The sequence below is a fragment of the Nerophis ophidion genome, linkage group LG12 (genome assembly GCF_033978795.1).
Source record: "Nerophis ophidion isolate RoL-2023_Sa linkage group LG12, RoL_Noph_v1.0, whole genome shotgun sequence".
In the NCBI taxonomy this organism is placed as follows: domain Eukaryota; kingdom Metazoa; phylum Chordata; class Actinopteri; order Syngnathiformes; family Syngnathidae; genus Nerophis; species Nerophis ophidion.
This window is the reverse complement of record NC_084622.1, coordinates 3,833,417-3,849,349: the sequence shown is the minus strand read 5'-3', so window position 1 is coordinate 3,849,349 and position 15,933 is coordinate 3,833,417. Positions and strand designations below refer to the sequence as shown.

At 44.1% G+C, this 15,933-nt stretch overlaps 1 protein-coding gene across 1 annotated transcript in view; it reads left to right on the top strand.

Annotated features, from left to right (window-relative positions):
• Nucleotides 1-15,933, top strand: part of LOC133562902 (protein kinase C-binding protein NELL2-like) — a 382,068-nt gene that overhangs the window by 323,098 nt on the left and 43,037 nt on the right. The window contains exon 12 of the mRNA XM_061916727.1: nucleotides 12,899-13,075. Coding sequence (XP_061772711.1) covers nucleotides 12,899-13,075 — 177 coding nt within the window. The remainder of the gene's footprint in view (nucleotides 1-12,898; nucleotides 13,076-15,933) is intronic.

Genomic DNA, 15,933 nt, shown 5'->3' with positions numbered 1-15,933 from the left:
TTTTGAAACAGATACCGATAATTTACGATATTACATTTTAAAGCATTTATCATTCGATAATACCTGCAGTCTGATATTTTCGGACATCTCTACTTACAAGCCTGGTGTGGAGTAGTGTTGCCCCGGTATCAATATTTTAGTACTGTTACCAAAATGTGTTGCGATACTTTTCTAAATAAAGGGCGCCACAAAAAAATGACATTATTGGTTTCATTTTAGGGTACATTAAACAAATGTTTCACATTGCAATTTTGTCCTTAAATAAAATAGTGGACATACATGGCAACTTATGTTTTATTAGTAAGTAAGTAGACAAAGGCTCCTAACTAGTCTGCTGACGTATGCTGTAACATAGTGTGTAATTTATCATTCTATTGTGTCAAAATTGTGAGGGACAAGCTGTAAAAATGTATTATTAATCTAGTGTTATGAAGTGAATTATATTTATATAGCGCTTTTCTCTAGTGACTCAAAACGTTTTACAATGTGAAACACAATATCTAAGTTACATTTTTAAACCAGTGTGGGTGGCACTGGGAGCCAATGGGTAAAATGTCTTTCCCAAGGACACAACAGCAATGACTAGGTTGGCAGAAGCGGGGATCGAACCTGGAACCCTCAAGTTGCTGGCACGGCCACTCTACCAACCAAGCTATACCCCATTTACTTGTTCATTCACTGTTAATATCTGCCTACTTTCTGTTTTTATCATGTTAAAATGTAATAATCACTTATACTTTTGTTGTTTGATACTTTACATTAGTTTTGGATGATACCACAAATGTATAAATTGATCTAATACCAAGTAGTTACAGGATACACAGGAGTTTTCATGTATGTTAAAGGCCTCATAAATGCAATGAAAGTAGAAGGATAATAATAAACAATCCAAACACAACACGTTTGTGGAGGTTGCCCTCCTGTGAGTTCTCCTGACACAAAGATTCTTCTTGTCTGAGGTAACAGTCTTTAATTTTCATCCAACGATTGCTTTCCAGCAATATATTGTCGTTCTTTTCAGTCTAGTGTGTCTCGGTGGTTCATGTGTCTTTCTCTCTCTCTGGCTCCCACGCCAACTACAACTACGTGTCTCGTCCGGCTGCTGCTAATGAAGGCAACAGGTGATTAAATAACAAGGCTCACCTGGACCATCCACTCACTTGTCGCTGTCTTCGAGGCTGGTCCTTGCACACCCCGTTCCGCGGCAGGCACGCAGTCCACGCCCCCTCTCCACAGCGCTTAACAAAAATCCAGCCTCGACTGAGAGGCAAGGCCAACATAGAAAGAAGCCTTCTTGGCAACCAGTGTGTCTTGATTGTCAAGTCATGGTATCTCTGTGTATTCAAAATGCCATCAATAAAATGTCTTTGCATTCGCTGTCCAAAACATAAGCCTGCCCATACCATAACTCCACCCCCACAATGGGCCACTCGATTTACAACATTGACCGCAAACCGCTCTCCCACCCGACTGTACAGTCCATCGAATTTGTGCATTTGCCCAATCAAGTTGGTAAGGACGACGGGTCAGGTTGAGACCCTGGTGAGGACGACGAGCATGCAAATGAGCTTCCCTGATATGGTTTCTCACCCTTTGTGCAGAAATTATTTAGTTTTGCAAGCCAAGTGTCGCAGCTCATGATCATGGAGGTGCCCCTGATGGATGTGGAGGTCCTGAGCTTGTGTGGTCTGCAATTGTGAGGCCGGTTGGATGTACTGCCAAATTCTCTGAAACGCCTTTGCAGGCAGTTTATGGTAGAGAGGTCAGCATGCCAACTGCACGCGCCCTCCAAACTTCAGATTGGCCTTTTATTGTGGGCAACCTAAGGCACACTTGTGCAATAATCATGCCATTTAATCAGCATCTTGATATGCCACACTTATGAGGTAGGATGGATTGTCTTGGCAAAGAAGAAATGCTCACTAACACAGATTTAGACGGATTTGTCAACAACATTTGAGAGGAATAGGTCTTTAGTGTATATAGTCAGTCTTACATCTTTGAGTTCAACTTATGAAGAAAAACAAAAATGTTGCGTTTATATTTTTGTCCAGGGTACTTACTTACTGCGTTGAAGTAGAAATGGGTGTTCAAAAAAGCAGTGGGTAGTGGGTGATGTCATTTCAAACCGATCATCCCAAACATGTCACATTCGCTACTATCCAGTGTTCCCCTCAAGTTAATGCCAAGTGTCTGTCGGGAGTGGAAGGTGATTACGGCGGATTAGCGTCGGTGGCGAACGATCAAGCGGCAAATGATTCATTTGATTACAAAGAAGCGGGGGCACAAGTGGCTCCCTAATGGAAAGAGTCATAATAATTGATTCCTGAGATTGAAGAGCTGCCCGTCAACATTAGTTGCATTGAGCGGGTGGACTGAGCCGAGGGGTAAACAGTAGACATTGTTGTTTGGGAGGACGCAGCTGGACGTTTAGAGGATGGGGTGACAAAGGGGGCGAAAGAGAAGGTCAGGCCTCACAGAGACGGGACTGAGGCCAGATGGAGGCAACATGCAATATGCAAATAGTTCATTGTTTCAGTCTGCTCGCCGCCCCAGGTGGGCCACTTCAGCTCATCGCTGGATCAGTGGCTTTTAGAGCTACAGCCTTTTGATTGAGTGCCCTGGGATCAGCCTGTGTGTCAAAAGTTTCCATACACTCATTGTGGGACTAAAAGTCACAGCACTGTTATTTGAATAGGTATTTTGTTGTATTACGGTGCAACCAAGATCTACAAACTTAACTGGTTCTCAACCAGGGATCAAAAATCGAAAAGTTCATCTGTGAAGTAAAGCCAATTTCCCCATAAACAATGTGACTATAAATAAAGGGTTTCAGCCTTGACAATAGTCCATATTTTAGTGAAGGTTTGTACACTTTGAACATTATTTAAAGTACTATACAGTCATCATTATCGGCGGTCACTCGAACGGGTATGACGATCCCCCTGGTAGGGATGTACTTTATCCCTAAATGGAGGATGTCTGTTTCCACCACACGATCCTTGACAGATTCGGGTCAGGGTCCAGTGGCATAGAGTCCAAGACGACTGGGGACCCTTTTCTGCCACAGCCTTCATCTGCCATCCCAGCCGTTCCATGGTCCATCGGGGTAGCAATCATCCTCCACCTGTTCCACCGTTGAGGTCTTGGGTTGTTGTTTCCCCATAACTGGGTCCACACGGATGTGGGGGTGCCTTCTTCCGCCAATTTCTCAAACATCCATCCATTTTTTCTACCGCTTAGCCGAGGTCGGGTCGTGGGGGCATCAGCCTAATCAGGGAAGCCCAGACGGTCTGTTGGGACTCATATTGAGTTAGCAAAATGGACGAAACTTGTCAAAAGTTGAAAAATCCCAGAAAAAGGGACACATGCTGAAACATACAGTATGCACTAAATAAGTCCAATTTCTAAAACATCCATCCATTTTCTTCCGCTTATCCGAGGTCGGGCCTAGGCAGGGAAGCCCAGACTTCCCTCTCCCCAGCCACTTCGTCCAGCTCCTCCCGGGGGATTCCGAGGCAATCCTAGGCCAGTCGGGAGCCATAGTCTTCCCAACATGTCCTGGGTCTTCCCCGTGGCCTCCTACCGGTCGGACGTGCCCTAAACACCTCACTAGGGAGGCGTTCGGGTGGCATCCTGACCAGATGCCCGAACCACCTCATCTGGCTCCATTCCATTTGGAAGAGCAGCGGCTTTACTTTGAGCTCCCCCCGGATGACAGAGCTTCTCACCCTATTTCTAAGGAAGAACCCCGTCACCCTGCGGAGGAAACTCATTTCGGCCGCTTGTACCCGTGATCTTGTCCTTTCGGTCATGACCCAAAGCTCATGACCATAGGTGAGGATGGGAACGTAGATTGACCAGTAAATTGAGAGCTTTGCCTTACGGCTGAGCTCCTTTTTCACCACAACGGATCGGTACAACGTCCGCATTACTGAAGACGCCGCACCGATCCGCCTGTCGATATCACGATCCACTCTTCCCTCACTCGTGAACAAGACTCCGAGGTACAAACCCTGTTTCAATATGAGTTCGGAATTTGTGTTAGATGTAAATATAAACAGAATACAATGATTTGCAAATCCTTTTCAACCCATATTCAGATGAATACGCTACAAAGACAACATACTTTATGTTCAAACCGACAAACGTTTTTTTTTTGCGAATAATCATTAACTTTAGAATTGGATGAATTTAATTACATCACCTTTTCTTCAAACAGCACTCAGTAAACGTTTGGGAACTGAGGAAATTGATTGTTGAAGCTTTGAAAGTGTTAAAAAATTTTTACGCTTCATAGTGCGCTACACATTTTCGATGGGAGACAGGTCTGAAATGCAGGCGGGCCAGGAAAGTACCCGCACTTTTTTTTTACGAAGCCACGCTGTTGTAACATGTGCTGAATGTGGCTTGGCATTGTCTTGCTGAAACAAACAGGGGCGTCCATGAAAAAGACGGCGCTTAGATGGCAGCATATGTTGTTCCAAAACCTGTATGTACCTTTCAGCATTAATGGTGCCTTCACAGATGTGTAAGTTACCCATGCCTTCGGGAACTAATGCACCCCCATACCATCGCAGATGCTGGCTTTTGAACTTTGCGTCTAACAGTCTGGATGGTTCGCTTCCCCTTTGGTCCGAATGACATGATGTCAAATATTTCCAAAAACTATTTGAAATGTGGACTTGTCAGACCACAGAACACTTTTCCACTTTTCATCAGTCCATCTTAGATGATCTCGGGCCCAGAGAAGCCGGCGGCGTTTCTGGATGTTGTTGATGAATAGCTTTCGCTTTGCATAGTAGAGTTTTAACTTGCACTTACAGATGTAGCGACGAACTGTGTTTAGTGACAGTGGTTTTCTGAAGTGTTCCTGAGCCAATGTGGTGATATCATTTAGAACTGATCACACACAATGGTTGATTGATTTGATTTGATTGATTATATGACCGAAATAAACTTATTTCATTCATTCATTCAGATTGATGTCGGTTTTTGATAGTGCCGTTTGAGGGATCAAAGGTCACGGTCAGTCAATGTTGGTTTCCCGCCATGCCGCTTACGTGGAGTGATTTCTCAAGATTCTCTGAACCTTTTGATGATATTATGGACCGTAGATGTTCAAAAAAACCTAAATTTTTTGCAATTGCACTTTGAGAAACGTTGTTTTTAAACTGTTTGACTATTTGCTCACGCAGTTGTGGACAAAGGGGTGTACCTCGCCCCATCCTTTCTTGTGAAAGACTAAGCATTTTTTGGGAAGCTGTTTTTATACCCAATCATGGCACCCACCTGTTCCCAATTAGCCTGCACACCTGTGGGATGTTCCAAATAAGTATTTGATGAGCATTCCTCAACTTTATCAGTATTTATTGCAACCGTTCCCAACTTCTTTGTCACGTGTTGCAGGCATCAAATTCTAAATTTAATGATTATTTGCAAAAAAAAAATATATATATATATATTTATCAGTTTGAACATCAAATATGTGGTCTTTGTAGCATATTCAACTGAATATAGGTTGAAAATGATTTGCAAATCATTGTATTCCGTTTATATTTACATCTAACACATTTTCCCAACTCATATGGAATCAGGGTTTGTACTTGAACTCCTCCACTTGGGACAATATCTCCTCCCCAACCCAGAGATGGCATTCCACCTTTTTGTGGTAAGAACCAGTGTACACGAGGCGCATGAATTGATTAACGTGGACCCCGACTTAAACAAGTTGAAAAACTTTATTTGGGTGTTACCATTTAGTGGTCAATTGTACGGAATATGTACTGTACTGTGCAATCTACTAATAAAAGTTTAAATCAATCACACTGTGTATGAACAATTGTCACATTAGAGACAGTGCATGAACACTTGGACTTCACACTTAGGTGTGAAAATACTAAAAAAACAAACTATTTGAGAAATCAGACTAATTTGATGCATGGAAACTGGTGCAGGGGTGTCAAAGTCATTTTAGCTCAGGGGCCACGTGAAGTAAAACCTGTCCCAGCATCTCAAAAACCCTCAAATCTAGACTACAAACATCCCAGAACAAGCTTGTCAGCTTGCTTTTTTTTTTCAAGTTTCAAGTTTATTCACAATACCAAATAACAATTACAGTATTGGTGAATTGTCATCATTTAAAGATGTTGGTACGCGAAAGGGTCCCCCAAATAAGCTAAAAGCTTTTGACCTCCACCCCAGATCACACCTCACTCCTACCCACTTCTCCAAAGTGGGTGGAGAACAGAGTAAAACAACTTGCACTGAGTCTAGTCTATAAAATACCGAAGTACATGTCAAACTACTTCCATAACCTAAATGACCGCCATAACCACAACACCAGGGGGAGCTCCACAAACCACGTTAAACCCAGATTCCGATCTAACCAAGGTCTTAACTCATTCTCCTATGCCACATCAATGTCGAATGCACTCCTAACATGTGTATAAGAAAGTGCATCTCCACTAAAAGAACACCTCCAGGCAACTACAACCCTAGACTAACACCGTCCCCCCACCAACATCACACCTCCCCGGATTGTAAAAAATCAAATGTAAATAATCAAATGTATATACTTGTTCTTATGCTTTCTGAGCTCACTATGTTCACTGCTGGCTGTACATATCCTGCTAAATAAGACCTACACGGTTTCAATGTCCATTTCTCAGATGATATAAATGTTGATGACTGAAGTACGGATAGCCCCCCAACACCCCCTGCTCCCCAACCCCCGTATTGGAAATAATGTAAATAATTCAATGTAAAACCTCTGATGATTAACTTGTGTGATGACTGTATTATGCTGATAGTATATATTTGTACCATGAATTGATGGTACCATGAATCCAGCTCTCACTGGATCGGTTTGCAGCCGAGTGTGAAGCGACCGGAATGAGAATCAGCACCTCCAAGTCCGAGTCCATGGTTCTCGCCCGGAAAAGGGTGGAGTGCTATCTCCGGGTTGGGGAGGAGACCCTGCGCACTATGAAGCGTAAAATACGACAGCAGAGACCTCGGACTGTTGAACGACTTTTTTTTTTAACACTTTCAAAGCTTCAACAATTAATTTCCTCAGTTCCCAAACGTTTATTGAGTGCTGTTTAAAGAAAAGGTGATGGAATTAAATTCATCCAATTCTAAAGTTAATGATTATTCGCAAAAAAAAACGTTTGTCAGTTTGAACATAAAATATGTTGTCTTTGTAGCGTATTCATCTGAATATAGGTTGAAAAGGATTTGCAAATCATTGTATACCGTTTATATTTACATCTAACACAAATTCCAAACTCATATTGAAACAGGGTTTGTACCTAGGAGTCTTGTTCACGAGTGGGGGAAGAGTGGATCGTGAGATCGACAGGCGGATCGGTGCGGCGTCTTCAGTAATGCGGACGTTGTACCGATCCGTTGTGGTGAAGAAGGAGCTGAGCCGGAAGGCAAAGCTCTCAATTTACCGGTCGATCTACGTTCCCATCCTCACCTATGGTCATGAGCTTTGGGTCATGACCAAAAGGATAAGATCACGGGTACAAGCGGCCAAAATGAGTTTCCTCCGCCGTGTGGCGGGGCTCTCCCTTAGAGATAGGGTGAGAAGCTCTGCCATCCGGGAGGAACTCAAAGTAAAGCCGCTGCTCCTTCACATCGAGAGGAGCCAGATGAGGTGGTTCGGGCATCTGGTCAGGATGCCACCCGAACGCCTCCCTAGGGAGGTGTTTAGGGCACGTCCAGCCGGTAGGAGGCCACGGGGAAGACCCAGGACACGTTGGGAAGACTATGTCTCCCGGCTGGCCTGGGAACGCTTCGGGATCCCCCGGGAAGAGCTAGACGAAGTGGCTGGGGAGAGGGAAGTCTGGGCTTCCCTGCTTAGGCTGCTGCCCCCGCGACCCGACCTCTAATAAGCGGAAGATGATGGATGGATGGATGGATGGAAATGATTAATGTGGACCCCGACTTAAACAAGTTGAAAAACTTATTGGGGTGTTACCATTTAGTGGTCAATTGTACGGAATATGTACTGAACTGTGCAATCTACTAATAAAAGTCTCAATCAATCAATCAATCAAAACGAGGGCCGGACAGGTAAAATCGTGGCATAATAACTTAAAAATACGCCAACTTCTGATTCTTTTCTTTGTTTTACTTTGTCCCAAAAATAGTACAATCTGAAAATGTTCATATCACAAATAATACTCTTGACAAAACCCTTCACAATAGTTGAACATTCTGAGGAAAACATTGTGGCAGTTTCAAAAAACACCATGAAGAACACAATTAACTTAGACTTCATCTCAGTGTGTCAATAAAGCCGTTAAACGTTAAGTCACAGCCCATCTAGGATGGAACAAAAACAAAATAAATAATAGATAAAAACTCTTCTATGTATTAAATATGCCATTTGTCATTTCCACATATTAATCCTGTGCTAAGTCAACAAAGCATGGACTGAGGTAGAAACTATTCAAGCGTTATTCCCTACCTTCTAGACCAGGCGTGTCAAACTCAAATACAGAGTGGGCCAAAATGTAAAACTGAACAAAGCCGCGGGCCGAGGTTGAACAAATTAATCTTTTAATAGGGACCCAAACAAGTTTTTCATTGAATATTGAAAAAGCAAGGCTTATATAACTTTATAGTGACATGCAAAATTGAGTTTCAAATAATAATAATAAAAAAATATCAATGGCATATCAAATCAAATTTAAATAAAAAATGAATGCCTCTTTTGTATTTGCAGCCTTCTGAGGTAAATATCAACATTAACTTTTTACACAGGCTAATACATTTGAAAATAAAATAACAATGAATAAATCAACCATTCAGGCCTTTTTACTGCTCAGTTAATGTCGGGGCTCAGGTGGGCGGGCGGGGTTTGTTGGTAGTGGGGGAGTTGGGGGGGTGTATATTGTAGCGGTCCGGAAGACTTAGTGCTGCAAGGGTTTTTGGGTATTTGTTCTGTTGTGTTTATGTTGTGTTACGTTTCGGATGTTCTCCCAAAATGTGTTTGTAATTTTTGTTTGATGTGGGTTCACAGTGTGGCGCATATTTGTAACAGTGTTAAAGTTGTTTATATGGCCACCCTATGTGTGACCTGTATGCTGTTGATCAAGTATGCCTTGCATTTACTTACATGTGTGTAGAAGCCACATATATTACGTGACTGTTTGTGAGGAGAAAATACAGACTTGACGACAGGTTGTAGAGGACGTTAAAGGCAGTGCCTTTAAGGCACACCCCCAATACTGTGGTCCGGGTGGAATCCGGGAGAATGGTTGCACCGGGAGATTTTCGGGAGGGGCAATGAAATTCGAGAGTCTCCCGGGAAATCGGTGAATGCGGTGTTACAGCGGCACCACTGTATAACACCGGCGGGCCAGCTCTAAAATTTGGCCCACGGGCCAGAGTTTGACGCCTATGTTCTAGACTGTCATGATCCGTCGGTCGGATCATGTTGTGTTTAGTTATTTTCTGTTAGTTTTGAACTCCTTTTGTTCCTGTTTGTGACACCTCCTGAGTTTGGTTTGGTTGCCATGGCTGCTTATAGCTTTCACCTGCCTATGGTGTTCGGGACGCTCACCTGTTTCTTATCAGAGGCATTATTTAAGTCTGCCTTTGCCAGTCAGTCGGCCTGGCGTCATTGTTTGCTTCATGCAACATGCTACGGAAGTTGTTTCATGCCAAAGTTTTGTGAGTAATACTTGTCTCTAGTCCATGCTAAGGTTTAGCTTTTGATTGATTGATTGATTGATTGATTGATTGATTGATTGATTTAAACTTTTATTAGTAGATTGCACAGTACAGTACATATTCCGTACAATTGACCACTAAATGGTAACACCCGAATACGTTTTTTAACTTGTTTGAGTCGGGGTCCGTGAAAATCAATTCATGGTAGCTATTTAATCAATTCTTCTATGTTTGCTAAGCTACAATTTTGCTTTAGCTTCTGCGTGTGATCGGCACGCAACCTTTTTCGCTTGTGTTTTGTTTTGCTTGATTTACGGACAATAAATCATTTCTACCTTCACGCTTCCGTCCGGAGTTGTCGGTTCTGCATTCCTGGGAGAACGACCCCGCAGTTATGGGAAAACAAAATATGTGCAATGTGTGAAGTGACGTGAATTATATTTATATAGCGCTTTTCTCCAGTGACTCAAAGCGCTTTACATAGTGAAACCCAATATCTAAGTTACATTTAAACCAGTGTGGGTGGCACTGGGAGCAGGTGGGTAAAGTGTCTTGCCCAAGGACACAACGGCAGTGACCAGGATGGCGGAAGCGGAAATCGAACCGGCAACCCTCAAGTTGCTGGCACGGCCGCTCTACCAACCGAGCTATGCCGCCCCACAACAGTTTCAACAAACCAACAATAAAAACCTAAAAGACTGACAGTATTGCAGTACATTACACTCTTCACTTTCTTAAAATTTGCACTGAAACATATCAATGTGCAGTGTCTCATGCAGCATTTTAAGTCTTTTCTATACTCCTCTTTGTTTTACGAAGGTGCAGATATAAATAAATATATTGCACCTGTATGAATGGATGCTATACTATCTTTATCGTCCAGCAAATTTTGGGGGAATTGAGGGTATTATTTTCATGCGTTCAAGAGTTTAAGTCTTTATTATACTCCTCGCTTTACCATGTTGTCAGTTTCAAACACTGATGACATCTATTAATCAGACAAGAAGCAAGGAACCAGGCAGAGACAGAGTTTAATTTAGCTCATGAGGAGAACGCATGGCGCTACACACTTAGTCACAGTCTTGCCCTACGCTCTAAGGTTCTGCTCCTGCGTCTTTCGTTTTATTCAGAGTTCCATAGTCAACATCACTGAGGCCGCCTCTAAAAGGAGTGGTCGCAAAGCAGGTCCAGGACGCCCAGTACGTGACGGAATGGGCTGGGGGCCTTGTGGTTTTGCCTTGTCTCTGCTTCGTCTGCGTGCTGTCATCTTATTTTCGTTGAGGTCCTTGAAGTCCTTGGCTGTTAGCGGGCTAAAACAAAGAAAGCATCTGTGGCTGAGGCCATCCTTCAGACAAGAAGTTTTGTCCTTGCATAGATTATAAAAAGTCTAACTTGAGCACAATAGATTATCACTAAAGCAACAGACTTTAAGGATACTAAAGTGTGTGTTACGTAGTGAGGAGCGCATTGCGATGCGCGGAGGTGTCGACTTCTAGATGCCAAAAGACTGGAGCAAGCAGGGGTGAAGGTAGGAGCTGGTTTTAATTATAAAATACAACAAAACACTTGACAAAGAGAAAAGAAAAGGTGTGCCACCGCACGGAAAGCTAAATGCTAATCTTTAGCAGGGGTAGAGTTCAAAGTCCAAGAAATAGCGCGAGCCGAGCGCGCGAAGCTAAGCTAAAACTTAGCAGAGTAATAATAATAATAATAGATTTTATTTGTAAAAAGCACTTTACGATGAGCAAACAACCTCAAAGTGCCATAGTGTAAAAAAAATAGTAATAATAAAAATAAATAAAATATAAAACTATAAACAGCCCAATAGCTACAACCAGCATGCATGTCTATAGAAAGATGTTTTTAAAAAGATGGGTTTTTAAGCCTTTTATAAAAGCATCCACAGTCTGAGGTGCCCTCAGGTGGTCAGGGAGAGTATTCCACGGACGAAGCTTTGTCCGTGGAGGTTGGAGGAGGTTAGCCTGTATGGAGCGTACATACAAGGAGGGGACAAACGTAACTGTCGCATAGAGGGAACCAACCAACCAGACTGAACTAAGGTAACAGGTGGGCTTAAATACAGAGAACATAATTACAAACCGCTGTGTGAACGGAGCCATGCAGGAGGAGCAAATGGTAACCAATATAAACTAGGAAGTGCTCAACTCAGGGGAACGGAAGAGTCCAAACATGATCAAAAACACCAAAAGGGATACGAACATAAACTAGAGATGTGATCCGGTTCCCGGATCACAAGTGTGTTTGATAATATACACATAATTATTCTAACACATGTACCCGCGGATCGGTGCGGCGTCTTCAGTAATGCGGACGTTGTATCGATCCGTTGTGGTGAAGAAGGAGCTGAGCCAGAAGGCAAAGCTCTCAATTTACCGGTCGATCTACGTTCCCATCCTCACCTATGGTCATGAGCTCTGAGTCATGACCGAAAGGATAAGATCACGGGTACAAGCGGCCGAAATGAGTTTCCTCCGCCGTGTGGCGGGGCTCTCCCTTAGAGATAGGGTGAGAAGCTCTGCCATTCGGGAGGAGCGCAACGTAAAGCCGCTGCTCCTCCACATCGAGAGGAGCCAGATGAGGTGTTTCGGGCATCTGGTCAGGATGCCACCCGAACGCCTCCCTAGGGAGGTGTTTAGGGCACGTCCAACCGGTAGGAGGCCACAGGGAAGACCCAGGACACGTTGGGAAGACTATGTCTCCCGGCTGGCCTGGGAACGCCTCGGGATCCCCCGGGAAGAGCTAGACGAAGTGGCTGGAGATAGGGAAGTCTGGGCTTCCCTGCTTAGGCTGCTGCCCCCGCGACCCGACCTCGGATAAGCGGAAGATGATGGATGGATGGATGGACATGTACTTCTTGTTGGTATACTTTCCGCCCCGGTATGAATTATTTGCTGGCCGGACAGAATTGCTATTGCAACATCCAGTGGACACATTAGGAACAGCAGATTCTTTCGTTTAAAAATGAAGCTCAATTTCACACTTGGCGAACTCATCTCGCTGGCCTGATCAGGCCCTATGGACCGCATGTTTGACATCCCTGGACTAGAGTGTACTACGCAACAAGTGACGTAGTAACATTATGCTATTATTGACCAATATCTCCTCCTCCCTGCTCTCCATTCTCCAACGTGTCCCGATCCTCTTTATGTTAAATGGGTGTCATTATTTTTCTCTCGGTCCTCTTCCTCAGGCCGGACAAGTGATGTGTCGCAGGACGGTGTGCGACTGCGACAACCCCGGCGCCGACCTCTTCTGCTGCCCCGAGTGCGACCCTCGGCTGAGCAGCCAGTGTCTGCACCAGAACGGCGTTCTGACCTATGGCAGCGGCGACACCTGGGTGGAGAACTGCCAGCAGTGCCAGTGCCTGGTAAGTGAAGAGCCACGTGTTCATTTCTATTGCACAACACAACCACTGGAACAAAAGGATTTGACACAATTAATCAGAACGGTATGCCATCAGAGTGTCGGTCTTAAACTGGTTAGGAAGCTTTTTGACCAACAGGTAGGGGTTGGCGACCCAAAACGTTGAATGAGCCTTATTGTACCAAAAGTACACAAAATAAAAAGCCGCTTATAAGTCTTATACTGTAGCCAACACGTGACGTAAATGTCTATATTAGCTACAGTTGTGATCAAAATTATTCAACCCCCACACCATTTTGGTGTTTTAGCAAGTTGGACATTTATTCCGTATTTTGTTTATAGTCATATCAAATAAAGATGTGTCAAATAGACAAATGCAACTTAAATTATAACACTGTATTTTACAAAATACCAAAAAAGGACATTTTTCTTAATATCTCATTGACAAAATGATTCAACCCCCTAGTTCCATGCATCTTTAGTACTTAGTAGAACACCCTTTGCTAGTAATTACATCCTTCAAACGTGATACGTAATCTTCTTGCAACCATCTACAGATATTTTAGCCCATTCCTCTTGGGCAAAGGCCTCCAGTTCATTCATATTCTTGGACTTGTGTGCTGCAACTGCCTTCTTCAAGTCCCACCACGGGTTTTCTATAGGATTTAGGTCTGGCGACTGTGAAGGCCACTCCAGAGTCTTCCAGCCCTTTTTCTGCAACCACTCTGATGTTGATTTGGAGGTATGCTTGGGATCGTTGTCCTGTTGGAAGGTCCAACGTCTCCCAAGCCTCAGCTTTGTCACTGACTTCATGACATTTGCAGTTAATATATCCTGCTAGGAAATAGAATTCAGAATGCCTTGAACGCGCTTCAGAGTCCCGGTACCTGAGGCAGAGAAACAGCCCCAGAGCATGATTGACCCCCCACCATGCTTAACAGTAGGCAAGGTGTTATTCTCTTTGTAAGCTTCATTTTTTCTCCTCCAGACATTGATTCATAGGCCCAAATAGTTCCAGTTTTGTCTCATCACTCCATAGAACAGTTTCACAAAACCTTTGAGGTTTGTCCAGATGATTTTTGGCATACTGGAGTCTATTTTCCTTGTGCCTGGTAGTCAGAAGTGGGGTGCGCCTGGGAGTTCTGGCATGGAGGCTTTCATCTCGTAGTGCGCGCCTTATTGTCTGGGACAAAACCTGGGTTCCCCCCTCTGCAATGTCCTGTTGTAGTTCCTCAGCTGTTACCCGGGGGTTTTTCACCACTGTACGCTTCAAATACCGGACAGCAGTTGCACACAGCATCCTCTTTCTACCACGCCCAGGTAGTTTTTCCACTGTGCCTTTAGCTTTAAACTTGCGAATTATGCTCCCAACTGTGTCTCTTGGAATGTGTAATGTATTTGCTATTTTCTTATATCCATATCCTTTCTTATGAAGAGAAATTACCTCCTCTCTTGACTTCTTTGACCACTCCCTGGACTTCACCATGTTGCAAATACACCATTGACCATCTACAAGAAGCTGAGCGTCACAGTCTTTTTCAATCAGTTTAATTGTTGCTCGGTATGGTTCTAATCACATCTACAGGTGTTTTCAACACCTGATTGAAAATACCTTATTCAAATTCTGTTCTTAAGAGTTATGATCTTCAAAGGGTTGAATAATGTTGTCAATGAGATATTAAGAGAAATGACACTGTTTGGTATGTTACAAAATATAATGTTGTAATTCAAGTTGCATTCGTCTATTTAATGCATCTTTATTTGATAAGACTATAATTAAAATACGGAATAAATGTCCAACTTGCTAAAACACCAAAATTGTGTGGGGGTTGAATAATTTTGATCACAACTGTATAATAGCCTACTATCAAAATAAATATTCATCACAGGCTGAAGCAAATTTTCGTTGACAGAAATGTAGAAATATAATATTTATTCTTGTCATGTCTTGTGATCATGTTATGGACTCCATTAGTTCCTGTTTTTGGGCAACCTGTTTTGTTTTAGTTTCCATGACAACTCATTAGTTTCACCTGCCTCATTTGTTTGTCACTATTTAAGCCTGCACTCCTCTCTGAGCTGCCACCTTACTGTGGTAGAGGAGTTTGCGTGTCCCAATGATCCTAGGAGCTATGTTGTCTGGGGGCTTTATGCCCCCTGGTAGGGTCTCCCAAGGCAAACTGGTCCTAGGTGAGGGACCAGACAAAGAGCAGCTCAAAAACCTCTATGAAAAGTAAAAACAAAAGACCCAGATTTCCCTCGCCCGGACGCGGGTCACCGGGGCCCCCCTCTGGAGCCAGGCCCGGAGGTGGGGCACGATGGCGAGCGCCTGGTGGCCGGGCCTGTACCCATGGGGCCCGGCCGGGCACAGCCCGAAGAGGCAACGTGGGTCCCCCCTCCAATGGGCTCACCACCCATGGCAGGGGCCATAGAGGTCGGGTGCAATGTGAGCTGGGCGGCAGCCGAAGGCAGGGCACTTGGCGGTCCGATCCTCGGCTACATAAGCTCGCTCTTGGGACGTGGAACATCCCCTCACTGGGGGGAAGGGAGCCTGAGCTAGTGCGCGAAGTAGAGAAATTCCGGCTGGATGTAGTCGGACTCACTTCGACGCACAGCAAGGGCTCTGGAACAACTTCTCTTGAGAGGGACTGGACTCTCTTTCACTCTGGCGTGGCCGGCAGTGAGAGGCGACGTGCTGGGGTGGCAATTCTGGTTGCCCCCCGGCTTAAAGCCTGCACGTTGGAGTTCAACCCAGTGGACGAAAGGGTAGCCTCCCTCCGCCTTCGGGTGGGGGGACGGGTCCTGACTGTTGTTTGTGCTTACGCACCAAACAACAGTTCAGAGTACCCACCCTTTTTGGGT